Genomic DNA, 22,880 nt, shown 5'->3' on the forward strand with positions numbered 1-22,880 from the left:
CTCTTTGCAGGCCGGGAGGCTGCAGGACTGAGAGTAGGGCTGGGATGTCCTCACGGGGCTCCTGCCATCCCATAAGACCCCGTTTACACCTTGGTGAGATGGGAGGGGACACACAGTGTCCCCAGCCAGCCTGCGATTCTGAAACCCCATGGCTCCTTATCCTGGTACCCTGTCTGGACCCCCTGGCTTTGACCAGTTCCATTGGCAGTCACCCGACAGGGTGCCTGGGCTCCACAAAGCACTGATTAGGAAACGTCCAGTTTTTGCAGGGGCTGCAGCTTCCCACAGACTTGGCTCCCGTCACTTACCATTCCGTTGCCGGGTGGAAGGAACTGGTCTGCCTCTACCTTGGAGGCCCTTGGGTCTGATCCTTTTGCCATCTGACAGCCCTTCAGAAGTGTGAGGCCTCTGAGTCCTAGGCAGTCCACCTAGAGGGCTGGGACTGCCAGCTCTCAAAAGTGCCAAGAGGCGCCTGGAGCTGGGCCCTCACCCCAGTCACGATGTCAGCCAGTGTCCCAGGTGATTTCGATGCAGAGTTCAGTTTTAGAACCACTGGTTTGGAGTGTTCTAGATATTCCTGTTGTTGATACTTTAACCCTGTTATGAAATGTCGCAGTTCTTCTTGCTGTGAAGTCTGCTTTACCTGCTGTTTGCGAGACACCAGCTTTTTGAGGGGATTAGTGTTTTGCATGGCGTACTTTCTTCTTTCTTGTATTACTTTCAGCTTTGCTGTATTCTTATATTTAAGATAGTTAGATGATAAAATCTTACTGTAAATGGACTTTTACAAGCCAGTCTGATCTGACAGTCTTGACCTTTTGATTAGTATAGGTAGTCCATTTACATTTAATGTAATTACTGAGATATTTAGATTTAAATGCATTATCTGTTTATCTGTTTATTTTCTATTTTTCACATCTATTCCTTCTTTGTTGTCCTTTCTTTCTGACTTTCGGATTAATTAATTTTTCTATTCCACTTCTCACCCCCTTGCTTCGTTTGTTAGTTACACATTCTTTTCCTGTTACTTAAGTGGTTACCTTAGAGGTTCAATGTACACTTTGATTTCTGACAGACCACCTTAAATTAGTACTTTCACCACTTACCAGACAATGCAAGGACCTGACGCCCTTTGACTGTATTCATTTTCCTTCCAACTTTTGGGCAGGTGTTGTCATGTTTCTTAATTTGACATTTTTTAACCCCATAAGACATTATTTTTGTTTTAAGCAGTTAATTTTCATCTAGACTTACCTCTTTTCCTTTCCCAGGGTTCCTCGTTTCTTTCTGCATTGTTACACACACAATCAAAACCAAATTCCTGGTGCCTGAAGTTCCCTCTTAGTATGATTTTTAGTGCAAGTCTGCTACTTATAGATTCTCAGTTTTTGTTGGATCTGAACACATCTTTCTTTCGCTTTCTTTTTTAAATGTTTTCATTATAAAATATTTGTAATTTATTTTGATATAATTTCAAATTTAAAGAAAAGTTGCAGTCCTACAAAAACTCCCATATGCCCAAATTTACCAATTAAGAATGGTTTGTTTGTTTGGTTTCTCATTTGCATTCTCTCTCTCTCTCTCTCTCTCTGTAAGTGTGTGTGTGTGTACACTTATTTTTCTCTAAACCATTTGGAAATCAGTTGCAGAAATCATAGCGCTTTACTCTTAAAGAACTGTAGTGTGTATTTCTTAAGATCAAGGACATTTCCCTTTGCTATAATTATCTACTCCCCAGTCTGTATTCAGATTTCACAACTGTCCCAATAGTGTCTTCTCTAGTTATTTTCCCCTGGTCCTAGATCATGAATTGCATTTACTTGGCATGACCCTCAACTCTCTTTAATCTGGGACAGTTCTTCAGCTTTTCTCTGTCTTACGTGACTTTGACAGTGTGGAGAGTATGGGCCAGTTATTTTTGTAGACTACCCCTCAATTTAGGTTTCTTTGATATTTCTTCGTGATTAGACTGAGGTTGTATTTTTTGGTGGGAACACCACGATGGGGATGTTTTCTCTTTTTCAGTGGCTGTAGGGTCCTTTCAAGAAGTTTATCGTTTGCCCCATTATTGTGACATTAACTCTGATCACTTGGTTAAGGTGGTGTCTGACAAGTTTCTCCACTCTGAATTTACTGTAATTGATAAGTTATGTGCAGGGTAATACTTTGAAATCAGATAAACAGGCTCTTCCTCATCAACCTTTCACCTACTAGTTTTATCATTCATTGATGAATTTTGCCTATTCAGTTATTTCTATCATGGTGGAGAATAGTGATTTTCTATCTTTTTTTATACACTTATTAGTGGGAGTTCTACTGTAAGGAAGAGCTTTCTCTTCTCCGCTTGGTCACTTTCCCCCAGCAATCAGTCATCTCTCCAATGAGACCTGCTTCCTTTTTGTGAGCCATTTTATTGAGTTCATTTTTGAAGGGTATTTTTTACTGGGTTTAGAAGTCTAGGCTGGCAGATCTTTTATTTCAGCACTTAGAGGATGTCATTCCATAGTCACCAGGCTTCCATCGTTTCTGTAGAAAAAGTCCATCAGCGTTCTTATGGTGATTCCTTTGGAGGAAGTGTCTGCACGACTCCCCACTGGGCTCCATGGGGAAAAAAGTCTTTGTTTTTCATCAGTTTTACTATACTGTGCCTATGTATGGTTTTCTCTGTATTCATTCTGTATGAGATTTGCAGAGATTTTTTTGAATGTGTGGTTTGATGTCCTACATCAGTTTTGGAAATTTCTTCAGATAGTGTATCTGCTCCGTTTTCTCTCTTTTCTCCTGGGGATCTGTTCACATGGATGGTAGATCTTGTTCACCATGGCCCACAGAATATTTTTACTGTTTTATGTGTGTTTCATCCATTTTCTCTGGTTTTCCATCTCATTACTTTTTATTGACTTCTCTTCCAGTTTATTAGTCTTCTTTTCTGCTTTGTCTAATCTGCTCTGAACTTCAGTCATTACATTTTTCAGTTTTAGGATTTCCATTTGATTTCTGATTTCAGTTCTCTGGACAATTTTCTGCTTTTTCATCAGTTTTCTGAAGCAGACAGGTTAGAGCCACTTACGTTTCCTGATGGATGACCCAATACCTGGATGACCTGTAGACTGGTTTCTGCTGTCTGCATTTTCTCTTAGTTTCTGTCACTTGTTCCTGATTAAATGCCGAGCTTGCATATAAAAGACCATAGAGGCCCTGGATGATGTTATTTTCCTCCAGAGAGGATTTAATTTTTTGCTGCCGGGCAGTTAGCTGGCGGGCAGGTCGCCTTGAACCGCTCTGGGCTGGTGCATTTCAGGGTCACCCCTGCTCCTAGGCCTCGGCTCCGCTAGGCTCTCTGCCTCTTCTCCAGGGCCTCTCTTGGGGGGTGGGCCTTTCTTAGGACGCCAGCCTCTTAAAGAATCGCCCACCTCCACAGACCTCCACTTGCCCTCACCCTTCACACACTCTTAACGTGAGTCTGTCGTCTTTCTCAGATTGGCTGGTTTCCTTCAACGTACGTAGAAGAAGAGGGCATCCAGTGACAGCAAGAACGCGGACAGGACTCGCCGATTTTCTTGGAAGAGTCGCTCCGGTGCTGAAGCCTGTCTCCAGCTCTGAGACTCAGAGGGGAAATGCCCGCCAACCTTCCAGTCTTCAACAGCCCGTGGGGATGGGGAGGGTGTTGAGAACCCTACGTGTGATCCGTCCCACCATCAGCCTGCCCTTGGTGGCCTGTCCTGGGTACGCCGCTTGTACATACAGGAGATCGGGGCCAGCCCTGCTTGGCTTCACCACCGGAGGGCCGAGTAGAGGGAGCGCCTGCGGCGTCCCGAGCCAGGCTCTGGGCGACAGCTGAGGCCAGAGCTCACCTTGCCCTTGTCCTGTCGAGATGGCCTGCAGGAGCTTAGGTTTGAATGGCATATGCTGTCCCAGGGAGGGCTGGGGACCTTCCCCTTGGTCCCTTCTGCTCAGCCTCTGGACCCTCCGCCCTGCTGCTCCCAGGGGGAGGCGGAAGGGCCCAGAGCCAGGCTGCTGTGCTCGGGGACAGAGGGAGGGAGCATCGCCGGGGCCTGTGCGGCCCCCCGGCCCCCTGCTGTCCCTCTGCACCGGGGGTGTGCAGAGACCGTGGGGGGGGGAGCCTTGGGAACCTTGACGCTGCCGACCCCGCTCCCCAGTCAGTGGTACTGTCCTTTGCCCTGAGCCCTTGGTGCGTGTCTGTCCTGTCCTGCTGCCGGGTGGATACATGGTTTGCCAGCCCTCCCGTGGGCGGGAAGCAGAGGGGGCTTTCCGCTGGCCTGGTCTCTGCTGTTCACTTTCCTCTCCAGAAGGAGGCCCCCCGCCACCGCCCCCAAGCAGGCGGGCCCTCTGGGTGTCCAGTGTCCTGCAGGGGGCTCCCTGAGGGTCTTCCCAGCCTTTGCACAGATGTCGGTTCTAGCCCTCGGCAAGTCTTCCTTCCAAGGGCTCTTGCAGCCCACGAAACAGGGCCTGCGGCCACAGCCCGAGGTCAGTGCTCTTGGGGAAGCTCCACCCCCGAGCTCGCCCTCCGCACCCCGCCTGGCCCTTGACCTCTGGCTGGCTTGGCCGGACCCTCTTCTCTCCGCCCGGATGCCGCCTGAGACCCAGTGACGCTGTCCCCTCCGAGTTCCGTGCCAAAGCTATGGGTGCAGCGTGGGCTTCGCGGGTCCCCCTTTCCCTTCGGTCAGCTGCACGAGGTCGGGCGTTGCCAAGGCTGGCCCCTGCCGGGGTGGGCGCTGGTGGCCACACTGCACCCTGGGGTTCCTCTGAGGTCAGCCTTGCGATCTCCAGCCTCAGCTCAACACAGCAGCATCCTGGCGTGGGGAGGAGATGGGGAGGGGTCTGAGAGGGCATGTGCAGGCAGGAGAGACAAGGCAGCCCGCAAAGGCTTTTGGGAAATGAGGGTCACAGGATTGTATTTGGGGGGCGGTGGGCAAAGCGGGGGAAGGAGGGATTTTCCACGGAGAGAGCAGACCCAAATCCTTGTCAGGGTGCACCCAGCACTTTGCACGTGACCTCGGCGCAGCTGGCCCAGCTGTGAGCCCGGGACGGGAGGGGAGAAGACCAGCCGGCCAGCGCCTTTCGTGTTTACGGTTGTGGGAAAAGCTTTGGTTTCTGTTACTGATGTTGTTTTAGGGTCTTGTTTCGTTTCGTTTTGGTTTTGGTTTGCCTTGTTTGCTTTTTAAGGGAAAAACAGGTTGGTAGTTATTTCCTCCAAAACTCCCATTATATATCTGTGGATAATAAGGAAGAGATTTTATAATAGCAAGAAAATAATGTATATTTGAGGTCATCATGAAACAAGGCGTCGTGATAACAAAGGACACTGAGAAAACCTAATTTAGAACCCTTGTTCTTGTGACTGTTTTGCTTTGTTTTTGTGTGTTAGGGAGCTTGTCTTGGTTGGGTTAGTTTTTGCACTGCAGGAAGCAGCAGGGGAGGAGGGCCAGGCACAGGCTGGGACGCGGGTGGTTGCAGCAGGAGATGGGACGCCCTCTGGCGGGGCTTCGGACCTGGGGCCTGAGATTAGCTGTGAACACTTAGGAGCCCGACGCATGCGGGTCAGGGATCTGGGGGTCCCGCAGCTGGTGGGGACCCCAAACAGAACGCAAACTGTACATTTGCCAATAGGTTTTTTTCAGACCACGGTTTCTACCACAAATAAACCTGAGTTCTTTTCTGCAGGAGTGGCTGGCCTTTCATGCTGGGGAGGAGGGACTGGCTGGATTCCTGTGTGTCCAGAAGGGTCTGCCCCGTCCGGATACTGTCGGCCCAGGGGGCGGTGGCCTGGGTCAGACATGGGCCTTGGGGGGGCTCGGCCTCAGCCACCTGCTGGGGGTCTGGGCGACAGTGACGCCGGGCCACTGACCAGGCACCTCCAGACCGGCCCAGGTCACGGGCTTCCTATGCAGCGCCCTGTGACCCCTCCAGCAGCTCTCAGAGGCGGGTGTCACTGTCTTCTGTTGGGACGGGATTCAAACCCCAGCCCTGCCACTTGGGCATGTCCTTCACCTCCTGAGCATGTTTCTTTATATATATGTGTTGGAGATAAAAATAATCTCTCCGGAGGGTGACTCTGTGGCCTGTGGTAGAGGAAATCAGAACAGTGCGGTAGAGACTTCCTTCTCCCTTACGGGGAAGCAGTGCAGAGGTGGTAGCCCAGGGTGGCTTGGGGCCCCCGCCACACCCCAGACTCCCCTCATCTTCAGCACGCGCTTCCTTCCTCATTGTTACCTCGTGGTCCAAGGTGGCTGCCAGAGCTGCTGCCATCGAGGCTGTGGGCAGATGCAGAAGCCGACACAGCGCTTCCCCTTACTCTCCCTACCCAGGCTTGGGCATGTAGCCACTCCTGGCCACACCGGGGGCTGCAGATGCAGGACCTGGGCTGGGTGCACAGCCTGGAGGATGTTGGGTCTTGTTACTGCAGAGATGGGACCGGACGGGACCCACCTTGGGGCGGTGAGGGCCGAGGGAGACTCGGAGCCTGGCTTAAGCTGGTGCCCCGAGAACCAGATGGGCGGACCGCCCCCTCTCTGAGAATCTCTCAGGCCTGAGTCCCCCGAGAGGCCAGGTGTTCCCATACCGCCTCCCCGAGAACCAGCCTCTAGTTCTGAGTTCTCGTGTCCACACGTAGGGGATGGAAAGGCCCAGACCCTCGCTGACCAGCCCCTGGGCCGGCACTCAGCTGCCCTGAGCTTGGACGGCCCTGGAGAAAGCTCCAGGCCGGGGAGCAGAGAGCTGTGGCGGCCTGAGGGGCAGCTGCGGGTGAACATGGGGCTGGGGGCCCTTGGGGAGGGCACCAGCAGCACCCGCTGAGGGGTCCAGACTGGAAAAGGGTGGGAAGCCCCAGGCCTGCGTGTGGACGGGCTGCAGGCCCAGCGAGGACAGGCCTGCCCGCCTGAGGTTACCCCAGACGCTGGGAAGCAGGTGGGAGCCGTGTGCTCCCGGTCTCTGAGGGTGGCTGCCTGCGGGCTCTTAGGGGCACTGAGTGTCCTGCCCCTTGATTCTGACGACCGCAGACTCCCCTTGGGCAGGGCCACCGTGGAGGCCTCTTGTGTCCAGAGTCTGAGAAACACTCCCTGGGTGAAAGAAGGAAACAACCCATTTGCTGAGGTGACGTGGACGCCTCTACCCGCCACTCCACCACTGCTGACAGGAACACCCTGGAAGACACAGAATGCAAGGCTGAGCTTGAGAGAAGGGGCCCATCCCAGAGAGCAGAGACCTGGAGCAGAGCAGCTACCGGGAGCCAACGCCAGGGCAGCCTCTAGGCTCTCGGGCCAGCTGGGGTTGGGTTGGGACCTGGGATTCTAACACGCACGGCATCAGCCACAGGTCCTCACAGGCCAGGGAACTCTAACACACGTGGATCGAAACAAGATCACGGACCAGGACAAATATTTCAATGTGTTTTTTTTAAACTTTCCAGAAATAAAAGAATGAATTAACACAGAATGGTTAACCCTGGGCTTCAAAGAGAAAATAAAATCCATAGGGCAGCAAGCGAAAGATCAGGTGCCTTAACCGGGAGAACAGCTTGGGTTTGCCCTGGACCTCAGCCCGTCAGTGTGCCCAAGGCTTCGTGCTCACAACGTCTAAACGGGAGGCAGCAAGGAGGCCACGTCCCACCCGCAGCATCTCAGGGACTGTTCCGCGTGGGAGCGCTGCTTACAGAAACGACCGGGGTCCAACCTGGAGCCGGAGGAGGGGGAATGCGCCACCGCGGGGTCGGGGGGATGTTGAACCTCTATCTGCAGGAACACGTCTCAGACAAGGTGAAGATTTGGTTTCAGAACCTAATATAACGATTCTAAACCCTGTCCCTTAGAACGAATGTCAAAATGATTTCAGGAAAGCGCTGGGAAGAGAAAAAGACAGGAGGTGAGAGGCAGCATAGGTGCACTGGTTTTCTCATCTTCTCCAGGTAGAAGTCAAGAGCTGGTCTTGAAACCTGAAAACTAATAGAGGTATAAGTATGCTTAACAGCATAAAGATAAACACTAAGAAAGAAGAGATAACGAACTAAAGTTGGATGGAGATGAGAGAGGAAGGGTAGGGAAGAGAAAATGGTCCAATTTCATCACAGCTCATGTAGAGGTGATGGGCGCTGCCTGAAAAGAAGAGGCTTGGTGTCTGTTTCCGGCGGTGGGTAGGGAGATGGGCTTTCTGTTGCTGCCATGACAAATTACCAGCACACGCTGTCGTCGTACGGTTCCGTGCGTTACAGGAGCCCCACACAGGTCCCCCTGGGCTGAAATCAAGGTGATACACGGGGCTGTTCCTTTCTGGAGGCTTTAGGGGAGAATCTGTTCCTGGCCTTTCCGGCTTCTAGAAGCCATCTGCATTCCCTGGACCATAACCCCTTCTTCCATCTTCAAAGCCAGCAGGGTTGTATAGCCGACCCTTCTGTGGTCACATCTCTCTGTCTCCCTCTGACCACAGCTGGGAAAGGTTCTCCACTTTTAAGGACACGTGATCAGATGGGTCCCGCCCACATAATCCATCTCAAGGTCTTTCGCTGTCATCACACCTGCAAAGTCCCTTTTGCCGTGAGAGGTAACGTGGTCACAGGTGCTGGACATTAGGATGTGGCCGTCTCTGGGGGCCCGTTATTCGGCCTACAACGGTACGTTGGATACTCTGACCAGTCTCTCTTGTAAGCACAACAAAGGCGGTGGGAAAGTGTTTCTGATTTCATCAGTGAGCCGGTAATGAAGAAGAAACACTCAGAAGCCAAAAGGTGAGTGTAGGCAGGAGTCCAGAGAGGTCAGCTGGCTCCCTCGCCCAACCTAGTGAGAGCTTGAGTACCACCAGTTCATAGACCCCAGCTGGGTGTGGAGGAGAGGGGACAAAGCCCAGCCCCCCACCAAAGTACCAAATCTAATAGGTGAGCTCTTTCTTGAAGCTGGGGCCCCAGTGGACCTCACTCTACACGTCAAGACGACTGGGAGCTCACCACGGCTGTAGCCACCACAGCCATCATGGACGGCAGAGAAAATTCTTTTTCTTGGACCTTGACAATGGGTGGAGGGAGAAGCAAAAACTTCCCTGAGGACGTGTTATGGGTCCAACTGTATCCCTCCCAAAGAGATACAATGAAGTCCCAGTACCTGTGAAAGTGACCAGATTTGGAAATAGGGTCCTTGCAGGTGTAGTCATGTTGAGATGAGATCACGAGCGTGGGCCCTGATCCAATATGACTGGTATCCTTATAAAAAGGGGAAATTTGGACAGAGAGACAGACGTGCACACAGGGAGAACAGGCTGTGAGATGGAAGCAGGTCCTCCTTTAGGGCCCTTAGAAGCGGCCGGCCCTGCTGACACCTTGATCTTGGACTGCTGGCCTCCAGAACTGTGAGAATAAATCGCTGTTGTTTGTGGTCCTTTGTTACATCAGCCCTAGGAACACATACCATGTGTAACTCTAACTTGGCACCTGAGAAGGTTGCCGCCTGAATTTGCACTTCCTGCGGGTCTGAAAAACTAGGAGCTGAGAGCGTAGAGTAGGATCACAGGTTGTTGATACGCCTGAGTGCCCGGAAAAAGGAAACGCAAACCATCTCTGGAAGAATCCGCTTTCAATTTCAGCCTCCAATAGTCCCTGAGGGCAAGTTCCAAGAAATACACGCTCACTGTCCAAAAGCATAGGTAACACAAGGAAATGGGTAGCAAAAACCACAGGCCACTGCATTGGATCCACAAGCAGACTACAAAATAATTGTGCTTAAAATCAGCCTAAAAGGGATCAGAACTGTGTGTAGCGACCAAGGAACCATGAAAAATAACCAAAAGCCAGTTAGACAAACGAAACTTCTAGACCTGTCATCAAACTTTGGGACCATCGGGCAGCTGGGCTCAGACTGGACACCACAGCATGACATGGCGTGGGTCAAGGAAGAAGCACTGTTGGGAGACATTTGCAAGGCGAGCCTAGAAGGCAGTGTTGCTGGCGGAGACACAGTGTGTTTGCATTCCAGAGGATGACACCGTCACCCCTACCCTAAGGCTACCTTCTTATAGTAGGAGCAGGAGAAGATGGCCTTGTCAGAGGGAGAAGTACAAGCAAACTCCTTGGGTTCCAGTGCTTATGGGAGTTGTCTGGGAATGCTTACTGCCCTGCCCTGCAGATCCTGGGGTGCGGGACGGGCTACTCTTTCTCTGATTCTGTCTAATCTGAGCCACAACTACGGAAGCCCTCGAGCCACAACTATGGAAGCCCATGCGCCTAGAGCCCGTGCTCCGCGACAAGTGAAGCCGCCGCAGTGAGAAGCCCGCGCACCGCAACGAAGAGCAGCCCCCGCTCGCCGCAACTAGAGAAAGCCCACGCGCAGCAACGAAGACCCAACGCAGCCAAAAATAAAATAAATTAAAAAAAAAAAACTCCGTAACAAAACTTGTCGACTAATACTAAAGCTGAACTTGAACCAACATTTGTGACCCTGATAGCTTGCATTGCAAAAGCAGAGGGCTGGAAGTAGCTGTTCTTTTCACACATAGTCCTTCTTTCAGGCTGGAACGAAACATTGATTCCTTGAACAAAAGTTTTATGTCTCCGTTAAGCATTTTCAACTTATCTATTTAAAATGTAATTTTGGAATTCCCTGGTGGTCCAGTGGTTAGGACTCTGCGCTTCCGCTGCAGGGGGCACGCGTTTGATCCCTGGTTGGGGACCTAAGATCCCTCATGCTGCGCGGCGAGCCAAAATTAAATAAAATATTCAGACATAAAGTGTGTGGCCTCCATTTGTTTTTTAAAAAAGTAATTTTTCCAAGTTTTTCCAAGTTGGAAAAGTAATTTTTCCAAATTTTCCAAGAAAATTACAAATGTATTAAATGTGCACAGATTACAGGGTTTTAAAATGACGGCTCTGGCTCAGATGCTGTCTTAGGGTGGCTGGTTCCCCCTGCTCTAGGGTAGGTGGCAGTGGAGAGCTTTACTGAGAAGGTTTTACAACGCTTCTGCGTTAACTCAGACTCCTGTTCCTTAGTCACAAGTTGATGAATTTATTTTCCTTAACAATTTAGTTTTGATCTTTTCCTTTCCCTAGAAAAAGAGAACCCACACATGCACCTAAAACCTATGTGGGCGCACTGGAACCGGCTGGTGCCAGCTCATGGGAGCTGAGGGTGTAGCGTCTTCCCAGGTCTCTGTTCGGTGGCGTCCTTCTCATCGGCAGGTTGAAATTGGCCCTGGTGGGGGCATGTACACGGCAGAAGTCAGCCAGCGCTCCCCACCTGGAGAGCCAAGTGTTAAACGTTTAGCGGCACCCCACTGCATAAGGATGCTCGCTAACAACGATTAGCTATGACAGTCCTGGAGGTTAATACACTTCACAGCATAGCTTCAAAATACATAAAGCAAAAACACACAGAATTATGGGGAGAAGTGGACACATCCCAGTCGCAGAGGGGGACACTCACACAGCACTCAGAGATAGCCGGCGGTATTCAGTAAGGAAGCTCCCTGCCAGGGGAGTGTTCCGTGTGGAGGACAGCGGGACAGTCAGACAGAGCCCAGGCTGTCACTCCCAGTGGGGATCCACCTCCCTGCCCGTCTGCAGGTCCCCTTTTGGGGACAGTCCCTGTCCAGGGGGCTGCATCCCCAGTCTCTGGGTCCAGCGTTCCCGGGGGTGTCATACTCACATGTGGCCACCAGGGGACGATGTTTCCTGGGAAGGCCCATTCTCCCCTGCTGTCTGGATCTTGGTGCTGGCCCCGCCCACACGGGCTCAGCGGCCAGAGTGACCAGTTCCAGCCCTACATTTGTTTCCATCACAAATAACGTTGGAAAGAAATGACGGAGTGAAGTGGGAGCCTCAAGGCCCCGCTGTGTGTGCGTGGAGGTAGAGCCCAGGTGGCTGCAGCCCGCAGCCGTCCTCACCTGCCGTCGGCATGTGCGTCTAGGGGGAGGGGCACCCACCTGCCTCTGGAAGGACCACCACTTACCCCCAGATAATAAAATATTGTCTTCACGAAGGCATGGGCAGGGAGTTGATGTCATTTTTTTTTTTTTAAGGTTCTTATTGGAAAAATAAAATCTTGGCAGTGCAAATGCAGCCCTCAACAGTTGTTCTGGAAACTTCCCTGGTCCATGAATTGCCCGGGTTTGGTGCCCATTAGCTGTGTTCTGTCTTGCTTTTCTCATCTCTACAATGGGCAACAGTGTTCCTCCCTCCCCTGAGATGACACACACGAAGCACTCAGCACACTGCTGGCCCCCCTCACGCCCCCCCCCATAGGTGTGCCCTGGGGCAAGGCTCAGGGGCAAATGGGGCCGGTACCAGGTGTGGCTGGGTCAGATGTGGCCAGGTACTGTTGGCTGGTTACTTAATGTCCCTCCTCTTCAGGGCCACACGCAGAGCTCCGAGGAGGAACCTCCTCCTCTGGCCAGTCCCCTTGCTCCACCCTGGACGTCTGCCCAGTCAGAGGGCGGCCTGCAGACGCCTCCCTCTGCCCTGGGAGCCTGGCCAGCAGGTGGGTGTGGAGGGCTGGCCGGGGCTGTGGAGAGGGCCAGTCTGGGCCAGAAGGAGGTGTCTCAGGCCTGGTAATAACATGCAGAGAAACTTACAAAAATTCCCTGAAACTGACAGCCCCGGGGTTCCAGTCCCTGCTTCCCAGATGGGGAAAGAGGCTCCTCGAAGGGAGACCAGCCCAGATGGCGCAGCAGCCTGGCAGCAGGACCCTGGCCCAGGGCCCCTAGCTGGAGCCTGCCCACCTCTTGACCTTGGCCCTCTTCCAGACCCAAGCAGCACCCAATCGATGACAAATCCTACAACGCTGACCCACAGGCAAGCCCAGGCCTCCAGCCACCACCCCTCGTCCAAAGTCCAGGGGGACTGTGCTGCCCGCTTGCTTGGGACAATTTTGCAACAGCTGCCTGTCTTTGAGCAGAGGGCAAGAGAGGTCTGGGCTGCCTCGGCTGCTGTCCTGGGGCTGCAGTGACTACTGTGTCCCTCGCCTGGGCATCTCGTGTCTACGGGTCTGAGGAGGACATGGTCATGCTCCTTCCTAGCCCTCTCTGACCTGTCCTTCACCCCATCCAGGGAGGGCACCCCTGCCTCGGGCTGCAAGGCCAAGCCTGCCATCTGCTGAGTGACCGGGCTGCTGTCCTCTCTGCCCTGGACCCCAGCACTGCCCCAGGAAGCCTTGTGCTGGTGGAGCCAGCCTTCTTCCAGAGAGGCCAAGGGGGAGTGAGTGACAGTCTCTGTCCCCATGATGGGGACTGACAATGGCGACAGCACATAGGCCAGAGCCCCCAGCCACCTCCTCCGAGATGGCCTCCTGGGTTTCTGCTGGAAAGAAGAACAGCTTGTTCAGGACCACCCCCCAACACAGCCAGCCTCGTGGTCACCTTGCCCCTCCCTGCCTCCATCTTCTTCCTGGACCCTGAGGCCCTCTAGGGCAGGGAATGGGTCATAGTTGCCTCTGGGTCTCCCTGCAGTTCTTTGCATACAGTAGGTGCTCAGTAAATGTAGAGGGCAGACAAATTGGCAGTAAGACAGTTGGACAGCCCAGTGGGAATAAGTACACACATATTTGTTTGTCTGTATTAATCACAGTATCGTGCCTCTGTCACTCCCTGTATTAGCAGCTGGCATTACTATTTTGTTCACTGACAGAAATTTAAATACTTTCTTTGACCCAGTGGGAGGAGGAGGTCCTATTTTACATCAGCACCTATTCTGATTCTTTGCACAGTCAGAGGTGGACGTACTTACTCGTTCCAGATTTCCTCTGGACGTCTCCTCTGGGCATCTTCTGCCTGAGCACAAACCAGACGCCCTAGACCTAGCTTAGGCCCCACTCCGTCTGTCTGACTGCAGGCTTGGTCTGGCTCCCCCACTAGCTCGCTGTGTGACCCGAGGCAAGCTGGCTCCCCTCTCTGGGCCCTGGTGCCCCCAACAGTCATATGGAGGCAGGCATCCCTGCCCTGGGAAGCTGGTCGCTGTGAAGTGGAAAAGCCAGAGGCTCACGGATGTCTCGCCCAGAAACAGAAGGATCTGGGAGCTCTGGAGGGCAGACAGGTCAGGAGCGCTGTCCAGTGCTGGTGGTGTGGGCAACCCAGACTTCCTGACCTGCCTCCGAGGGCAGTGAGCGCCCCTTCTCTGGGGGTGAGCAGCTGAGGCTGGACAGGCAGCTCTGTGCTAAGGCCCTGGATCACCCCACTGAGGAGCCCCAGCCCCGGCACGACGCTGCTGCTGACCCAGCACTTTCTGCCCACCTGGCCGTGCTAAGCTCCCTTCTGGCACGGGGAGCATGGCGGGCACAGGCAGGCAGGGGTGCACGGGTTCATCTGCAGAACGCTGTGACCCCTGTTTTAGGGAGGAGGGGGAAAGGTCGCCTGCCCTGGCGCTGCTGCCCTCAGAACTGCCCGCTTGGCTGTGCCCGGCCCGCCTCCTAGAAGCCTGGCCGTGGGCGGTGCATCCTGCCCCAGCCAAGGGTGGGGGTGGGATGGGGGCGGGCAGCGCCTCCAGGGGCGGGGCCAGCGGGGGTGGGGGCGGGGTTGGCCCCGGGTTCCCGCCTGGCTGTTGCTGGGGAGGAAGGAGGTGACGGCACTGCTGCAGCCACTGGGCTCGGCACTGGCAGGCCACTCGGGGCCCAGGGGCAGTGGCCGGCCGGAGGTACAGCCCTCGGGAGAGCAGGGCCCAGGCCCTTCCCTGGGCCGGCGGGGTGGGGACAGGCCCAGAGCTGGCTGGGCACAACCATGGGACACTCTGGGGGAGGCCAGGGGGCCTGGGCACCCTCCCAGCCCTTCTTCTCCCGCTGAGGCCTGTGCCTGGACCTTCCCTCCATCCCCCCACCCCCGGGCCCGTCATCCTACCGCCTGTGGGGAGGGCTTCTCTGGGCCGCCCCGCTTAACAGCACGAGGCCAACCCGGTCTGTCTTACCCCGAACCCTGGCAATGAATGGTCAGGCTGCGGACTCGGGTGGGAGAGAGTTGGAGGGGGCAGAAGTGCAGATCAATGTGGAAGCAGCTGCCCTGGCGGGAGGGCACTGGGCTGCCCCTGCTGGGGCCGTGCCCCCTCTACCCCCAGCCTGGGTGGGAGAACGGGACTGGCCATGCGCCGGGAAGGGGCACGTGGCAGCACGTGGCAGCCCCCGCGTTGGCACAGGGGGAAGGAAGAAGGAGTCTGGGTCGGAGGCCAGGAGGAGGGGGCGAGGCAGGGGGCGGGCAGATGCCTGGCCTTGGAAAGGCTTCCCGGGCACCCACGTGACGCTGAGTTTCCGACAGTAGGTCCTCGCTGTTGGCGGCTCCTGGAAGGTTAAGGAAATCCAAGGACGAAAGGTAAGTGCAGACACGAGCCGGGCTGCACCTCCCCGTGCCCAGGGCGCCTGAAGCGGGGCAGAGCTGACGGAGGGACTGGGGTGCCCGGCCCCAGCCTCCAACCCCCCACCCCGAAGCCCCTCAACTCACCCCTGCCTGCTCCCTCCTCTGCCCCTATCCCCTGGGGGGGGGGAGTCTCTGTGGTGAGGGCAGGGCAGCCCTGACCAACCTGAGAGCCCGGGTGCCTTCGGGGGAGCGGAGGGGGTGCAGTGGGCAGTGCCCACCTGTGAGGGCGGGAAAGGGTGTGGCAGTGGGTCCCCCCCCAGCCTCTCCTCCCCCAGACCAGGCCCCGAGATGTCTGCGGACTGGGAGTTTGGGAGGGGGCAGGACAGCCAGCAGGCTTGGCCACACGGCGGCCCTGTGACCTTGGTCACTTTGGCGGGCCTCCTTGGGCCTCAGTCTCCCCCCTCCGTGAAATGGGGACAACAGTCATCTTGACTTGCGAGCAGAGAGAACGCGTGTTCCCGGCTTGCCATGTGGCACATGCTTGGAAATGGAAGTGGTCTTAATTAACTGGCTAATTGATATCAATCATGGCTATTAACGTAGGTGCGGGACCCACCTCAGTCCCTCGGCCACAGCCAAACCCCTCTTACTTTTCCTGCTGATCCCACGAGTGGGCCCAGGAGCCTCTCTGAGGCGTCCTTTCCCCTGTGTTCCTCGCCTCCGGGGAGACACCTCTGCTGCATCCTGTCTCCTTAGAAGGTCGGTCCCCGTCACAGTTTTCTTCTTAGAATTATGAGGCTCTTCTGACCTGGGAGGGATGCAAGGTGAGCCCTGCAGGCTACTGGGAGGTCACCGAGGAGGAGGGAGGCTGGTTGCCCATCCTCCGAGTCCCTACCTGGATTCGAGATGGCCCGAGGGAGCCGGGGGCCTGGACCCCGCTGCGTTGCTCACCTTCTGCCTCGGGTCCCAAAGGGCTGTGGAGTCAACGTGGCAGAAATAACTTCTGTCTGGGGCTGAGACGGGAGTTGCCCCGGAGGGCGTGTTGGGTACAGGCTGGAGGGTTGGGTGTCCCTGCCCCAGGCTCTCCGCCACCCACCCTGTGGCCCTGCAGCCCTGCCCCGCCACGCACACTGCCCTCCTTCTGCCCCCACCGTGGTCTCCCCTGGGCCCAGCCAGAGCCTGTAGCGTACGAGGCCCTCAGTACACGTGGACAAATGGCACAGGTGCACACGTGACGTGGGTGGGTGGCAGGAGGACGGCCGGAGGGTGACAGCACAGGGGCCCTGGGGCTCGCGTGCACAGAGCCTCTGTGCCCCAGGCAGCCCCGATTCCCTCCCCAGCTCCCTGCGGTGCTCGAGCCGAGTCCCCATGGCCTTGCTGAGCCGAGCCCTGCGTGTGGCCGCCACCTGTCCTCGCCGGAGCCCTGCCCAGGGCCTGGGGCTGCGACTCCTGAGCAGCGGGGCCCGGCCCAGCCCTGAGAAGAGTGTGCCCTACCAGCAGACCCTGAAAGAGGCCCGGGACCCCCGGGCAGGCGCCCAGGGCCCAAGCCGGCCCCTGCCCAGCACAGCCAATGTGGTGGTCATCGGCGGGGGCAGCTTGGGCTGCCAGACCCTCTACCACCTGGCCAAGCTGGGCGTGAGCGGGGCGGTGCTACTGGAACGGGAGCGGCTGACCTCCGGGACCACCTGGCACACGGCGGGTAGGGGCCTGGGTGCACGTGGGGGCGGGAGGGACTGGATTCAGCCAGGGGCCAGCTCTGGGTTGGCAGCCGGAGGCCTGTTAGAGGCAGCTGAGCTGGAGGGGGAGGACATGGGGAAAAGACGTGGGGTCCTTCTGAGGTGAGCCTGCGTGCCCCCTGAGTCTCTGAAGAGCTGCGGAGGGGAGGAGGGAGCAGACACTGACTGGGGGATCCTGGAGGGCAGAGCAGAGACCAGAGCTGGGAGCCCAGGCAGCTGTGTATTCAAAGAGCAGAAGCCCCTTCCCTGGACGGAGCTACCCAGGGTGAGCGCCGTCCACGGGGTGCAGAGGATGGACGGGGAAGGGGCCATCGGGGATGTCCTCCGTGGGCACCATGGTTCTCAGCCAGCTAGCCAGTGGGCATACAGTAAAAGCACCTACTGTGCGCACGTCCCCAGGGCAGCCAACCTTTGCCTTAACCCTGCGTTGAGTTTGCCAGGCTCTGTGGGGAAAACACTCCCACTTTGGCCAATGTGAGCCTGATGTTGCTGGATGTGGAGCTGGGAAGAGGTTCAGGCATCACGTGTCTTGAGAGCTGACACAGCCGGCCCTGCACGCCACTGCCCCTGCCTATCCACCGTCCTGTCTCGGCTGGGCCCACACAGCCTCTCCCCCACTGCTACCTCTCCCCCGGCCCCCCCGCTCCCCAGACTCTGCTCGGAAGGGAGCAGCTTTGCTGGTGAAGGGGCTGCCTTTGGACCTCAGTCAGTCCTGGGTTGAGGTCCCGGCCCCATCATCACCGGTCCTGTGATCCTGGGCACAGAACCGTTTGGTGCTGCCTTAATTTCACTATAAAATAGTCACGCCTGCCTCCCAGGACCGCTCTGTCACCCAGTGATAGGCTCAGTACACAGGAGGTGCTCCATAAATGGCAGCCTTGGGTATCGTCACGCTCTGAGCTGCCCCAGGGCGACGTCCTGGAACTCAGCTTTGACCCCGTCACTTCCTGCTCATCAGCCGCTCGGGGCTCTCCATGGCCTGCAGAGACGCTCCCCGCCCACTGCCTGGTCTTCAGGAGCCCGGGCCTGCTGGGAGGAGCCGGGGTGCCGCACTGCAGTGCTGGGGCTGACGGCGCCCCGCCCCTCCCCCGCCAGGCCTGCTGTGGCAGCTGCGGCCTAGCGACGTGGAGGTGGAGCTTCTGGCCCACACGAGGCGCGTGGTCAGCCGCGACCTGGGGGAGGAGACGGGGCTGCACACGGGCTGGATCCAGAACGGGGGCCTGTTCATCGCGTCCAACCGGCAGCGTCTGGATGAGTACAAGAGGCTCATGTCGGTGGGTGCACCCCTGCCGGGGCGGGGACTCATGTCCTGGGTGCACTCCCGCCCGGGCGAGTGAGCGGCTCGTGTTGGTGTGTGCCCCCCTGCCGGTGGTGGGTGGGGCAGCGTAGCACAGGGAAGGAGCCCCGACAGATCTGGGTTCAAGCCCTGGTGCTGCCCTTGCTGGTCGGGCCACCTGGGCCAAGCGGCGTTGCCTCCGAGCCTCGGCATCCTCGCCTTTAAAATGGGACCGTTGCGTTGCGCAGCACCGTTTGCCGAGCCTCGAGGCAGGAGAGGCCCGATAACCGGGAGTTATCGGCATGCACGGTGCTCACAGGAGTCAGGATGCATGATGAGAGACTGCAGTCCCCAGGAGGAAGGACCACCCTTCTCCCGGCACCGCTGCCGGGGCTGAGGGAACGCCACTGTGGGCGAGACGGCAGAGAAAGCCTTCCGCTGTGGAAGGCCCTCTGCTGGGGTGGAGAGCTGATTCTTCACCCAGGGCAGCCAGGCCCGGACCCCAAATTCCAGGGCGTGGCTGAGACTGGCTCCTCCAGCAGTTCATTCCTTATTGAGCACCAACTGAAGAGCGGCTCAGGGCCCAGCGAGCAGAGAGGCCTGTGTGGGTAGCAGGGGTACATTGTCACAGGGATGCCGAGTGCCTCTGCCCAGGCGGAAGCAGCGGCACCTGGCTTCATTAGAACGGGCTGGGTCTCTGGGGTTAGGAGGTGGCCTCATTCTGCCTAGTCCCCCCACCTCTCCGCCCCCCCCCCCCCCCCCCCCCCGCCGCCTTGCTCACTCATCAGCTGCGATGGAGGTTCCAAAGGTGCCCAGGCAACCTTTCAGCTCAAGTGCTGAGCGAGGTCTCTGCAGCTTTTCATTCCCACTGCTCGGAGAGAGAACCTGATTGGCTCAGCTCATCTCTAGTTGGGCGGAGCGTGTCCCGATGGATGGATGCCTGGGGGCATTTGATTGGCTGCCCTTGGGCCAATCAAATGAGCCGGGGGTGTGGTCTGTCACACAGTCCGGGGCCTGGGACAGAGGACTGCAGCGGTCTCTCGTCTGGGCAGCTGGTCTGACCATCAAACCTGGTTGAAGCTCAAACTATCAGACCTACGGGGATTATTTTTATTTATGTTATACAGTAGATCCTTATGTGCCAGGGACTGGTCTAAGCTCTTTAAAGGTGTCAACCCGTAAACCATTATCACCCCCATTCCCCCAGGTGACGTTAGCAACTTGCCCCACGTCACATGGCTCATGTTAGAGCTGGATGGGGGAGGCGGGAGGGCCCCAGAGCCTGCTTCCGAGCGCTACCCGGGCTCCTTACTCTTCCTCGGAGCTGGCCCGAGGGACGGGGGCCGCTGGGGCACGGTGGCCGGCTAAGGGTTCCTGGGGGACACAGGGTCTGAACTGACCCTTGGAGGCCCAGATGGGGAGGAGAGTGGCCAAGGGGGTCTGCTCCCCGAGGGCTCAAGTACTTTCCTCTGGGTCCCCCAGTTGGGCAAGGCCTATGGCGTGGAGTCCCACGTGCTGAGCCCGGCAGAGACCAAGGCCCTGTATCCGCTGATGAATGTGGATGACCTCTACGGGACCCTGTACGTGCCTCATGACGGCACCATGGACCCCGCCGGCACCTGTACTGCCCTCACCAGGGCCGCCACTGCCCGCGGAGCACAGGTACAATGGCCTTCCGGCCCTGGGTCCCCTGCTCCCAGCCCACCCCTCCTGCCTAAGAACCCCAAGACCAGAAGGCAAGAGAACACGTGCCGTTCTCTCTGCTCCACATAGGACCTGAGCCTCTAATCCGATCCTGCAGAGGCCGGCCGCCCTCAGGTTTGTCCCCCAGGTCAGCTCTCCTCCCTTCCCCGAGGTCTGGCCCTGCTGGAAGAGTGAACCCGCCCCAAATCTCTTCTTGTAAATTTTATCTTCTTTTGTCTCGAATACACACATAGTTGTAGGAAAGATTAGAAAAGACAAATAAGCAAGACAGAAGAAATGAGGATCACCCAGAGGTAACCAATGTTGACATTGTAGTTTTACTGCAAGTACTTTTCTATGAAGATGTATATGTAAGTCAACTGGAAGCAAACTGCACTGTATGTGACCTTTTACCGCAAGCATCTGTCCATCAAATGAGCCCTCCTTTTCTTTTCTTTTTCTCAAAAAAAGCCTCTGTCTGGGGGGACAAGTTCTCCAAGTCAAGGAACACGTGGAGTTAGTTTCCACCCTGTGGTCACCCCATTTCCCCAGTGGGGTCACATGAAGCCTGCCTGAGCAGAAGCAGGTGTCCCGGGTACCGCCTGGGCTGGAGGTAGGAGAGGGTAGGTGGTCAGTGCTCAGAGCGCCCACATGGCTTTGGAAGCAGCTCTTCTCGCTCTCAGGTCATCGAGAACTGCCCGGTGACCGGCATCAGTGTGCGGACGGATGATTTTGGGGTGCGGCGGGTCGAGGCTGTGGAGACAGAGCACGGCTCCATCCAGACACCCTGCGTGGTCAATTGTGCAGGTGGGAACACGTTTCTTCTGGGCTCCCAAGTGGCCACCCCAGCTGCTCCCTAAACCTGGCCTTACTTAGGGGTGGCGGCCCAGGCGTGACCTGGGGAGTCACTGCCATGGCAGACAGGCCTGCAGAGGCGCCCAGCTGGCTGGCCCCCGCCAGGTGCCAGCAGAGCTCAACTGTCTGCTCTGCCTGCAGGAGTGTGGGCAGGCGCCGTGGGCCGGATGGCTGGCGTCAAGGTCCCGCTGGTGGCCATGCACCATGCCTACGTCGTCACCGAGCGCATTGAAGGGATCCAGGTGAGTAGACGGCCCCAGGCACCAAGTGGGTGGTGCACGGACCTGGCTGTGAAGCCCAACACTTGTAGGTTCCTTCATTGCCCTGAGCGTCAGTGGCCTCATCTGTGAAATGGGACTCCTCATGACTGGAGGTTTTGGGTGGCCTGAGAATGAAGTGAAGTAGCACAGGCATAACCCGAGGGTCCCGACCCCCTTTGCCTTGGGAGCAGGGCTTCTCATTGATGCCCAAGCCCATCCTGCATGGTGCGGCCAGTCTGGCTTTTGCCATGTTCTGGGCCCCAGGTGTTTCTGGGAACCTCCGAATGTTCGCATGCTCCCAAATGTGCCCTGGGTGCCAGTCTCAGAGGACATTGATCCCTGGCCCTCAGAACCTCCCAGGGAGCCCTGGAGACACCTCTGCCAGAGGAGGCGGTGGGGGAGAGGGGAGCTGTGCGCCCCCTGCCCTCTCTCCTCTCCTCCCTTTCTATCTCCCCTCTCCTCCCTTTCTATCTCCCCTCTCCTCCCTTTCTACCTCCCCTCTCCTCCCTTTCTACCTCCCCTCTCCTCCCTTTCTACCTCCCCTCTCCTCCCTTTCTACCTCCCCTCTCCTCCCTTTCTACCTCCCCTCTCCTCCTTTTCTACCTCCCCTCTCCTCCCTTTCTATCTCCCCTCTCCTCCCTTTCTATCTCCCCTCTCCTCCCTTTCTATCTCCCCTCTCCTCCCTTTCTACCTCCCCTCTCCTCCCTTTCTACCTCCCCTCTCCTCGCTTTCTACCTCCCCTCTCCTCCCCTTCTATCTCCCCTCTCCTGTGCTGGTGGCAGGTGGCTTCCTGTCGCCTTGTCACTGATCACTCCTCTTTCCCTCCAGCCTCTTCCCCCTCCCTCCCTCCATCCATTATCCCTCCACTCATTTCCTTCCCTCTGTTCCTCTGACCATCCCTGCATCCATTCATCCCTCCTCCGATCCCTCCCTCCCTCTAGCCCTTCATCCATCCATTGATTCATCTATTTATCCATCCATTCATCTGTCCGTCCTTTCTCTCATGTATCCATCCAGCCATCACCCCCTCTACCCATTCATCTCTCCCTCCACCCATTCCTCCATCATCCATCCGTTTATTAATCCATCTAACCTTCCCTCCCCACCCCTCTCTGCATCAAACATTCACTGGATAAGCTCTGTGCTCCAAGCCCTCATCTAGAAACTGGGACTATAACAGAGATAAGAACCTAGTTCTCGCCCAGGTGAGCTGGGGGAAGGGTACAAACAAGTAAAGGTATTATTTATTTTAAAACAGGCTGACAGGGGCTCCCAGGGGGCAAGCACAGGGGCTATAGGGACTCCCAGCCTATGGACCAGGGAGGTGCCCTGGCGGAGGCCATGTCTGAAGGGTCTTCTGAGGCATCTGAAGGGTGGCAGAGAAAGAACAAGGGGGAGAAGGGGAGGACGCAGAGCCTGGCGGCCAGGGCACTGCAGGCAGTTCAGGGAAGCGGGCCTGAGGGTGTGGGTGTGGGGAGAGCGTGAGAGACCAGACTGGCCTTGTTTAGGGTCAGGCTCCAGCAAAGAGGGGCCTGGGAGCCTCACCGCTGCCCTGGACAAGCCTGGCTTCCCTCTGGTCACCAGGCTGGCCGCTGGGTGGACCCAGTGGCGGAGGGTGAGGGAAGCTGCCGCGGGGCCGGGGTCTCCGCCGCTCTTGTCCCCCCACCCCCACACACACAAGGTTCCCCCGTTCGTGGAAGAGTTTAATACAACCCAGCACACACACTCCTCCCCAGGGCTGCTGTGTGCCCTCTGGGTGGGGCTCTGGGGAAAGAGGCATCACTGCAGCTGTTGGTGCGA

The 22,880-nt window shown here is 56.6% G+C and overlaps 2 protein-coding genes across 13 annotated transcripts in view; both read left to right on the forward strand.

Moving 5' to 3' along the window:
* The window catches only part of VAV2 (vav guanine nucleotide exchange factor 2), a 179,671-nt gene extending 173,987 nt beyond the window's left edge, over positions 1-5,684 (forward strand). For 6 of the 11 annotated variants that reach the window (XM_049711449.1, XM_033415350.2, XM_033415352.2 and 3 more), the window contains one exon: positions 3,480-3,671. In XM_049711449.1, coding sequence (XP_049567406.1) covers positions 3,480-3,527 — 48 coding nt within the window. In that variant the 3' untranslated portion in view covers positions 3,528-3,671. Of the gene's footprint in view, positions 1-3,479 lie in introns of all 11 variants that reach the window. The other 5 variants (XM_049711451.1, XM_049711450.1, XM_033415348.2 and 2 more) reach the window with 1 other exon arrangement.
* A 9,481-nt stretch (positions 5,685-15,165) lies between these two features.
* Positions 15,166-22,880, forward strand: part of SARDH (sarcosine dehydrogenase) — a 64,823-nt gene continuing 57,108 nt past the window's right edge. Inside the window, exons 1-7 of one of the 2 annotated variants that reach the window (XM_033415342.2) lie at positions 15,167-15,285; positions 15,874-16,029; positions 16,611-16,969; positions 18,102-18,280; positions 19,765-19,944; positions 20,649-20,772; positions 20,962-21,062. In XM_033415342.2, the coding sequence (XP_033271233.1) occupies positions 16,639-16,969; positions 18,102-18,280; positions 19,765-19,944; positions 20,649-20,772; positions 20,962-21,062 (915 nt within the window). In that variant the 5' untranslated portion in view covers positions 15,167-15,285; positions 15,874-16,029; positions 16,611-16,638. Of the gene's footprint in view, positions 15,286-15,873; positions 16,030-16,610; positions 16,970-18,101; positions 18,281-19,764; positions 19,945-20,648; positions 20,773-20,961; positions 21,063-22,880 lie in introns of both variants that reach the window. The other variant, XM_049711447.1, reaches the window with a different exon arrangement.

This window comes from Orcinus orca, chromosome 6, assembly GCF_937001465.1.
Source record: "Orcinus orca chromosome 6, mOrcOrc1.1, whole genome shotgun sequence".
Classification (NCBI taxonomy): domain Eukaryota; kingdom Metazoa; phylum Chordata; class Mammalia; order Artiodactyla; family Delphinidae; genus Orcinus; species Orcinus orca.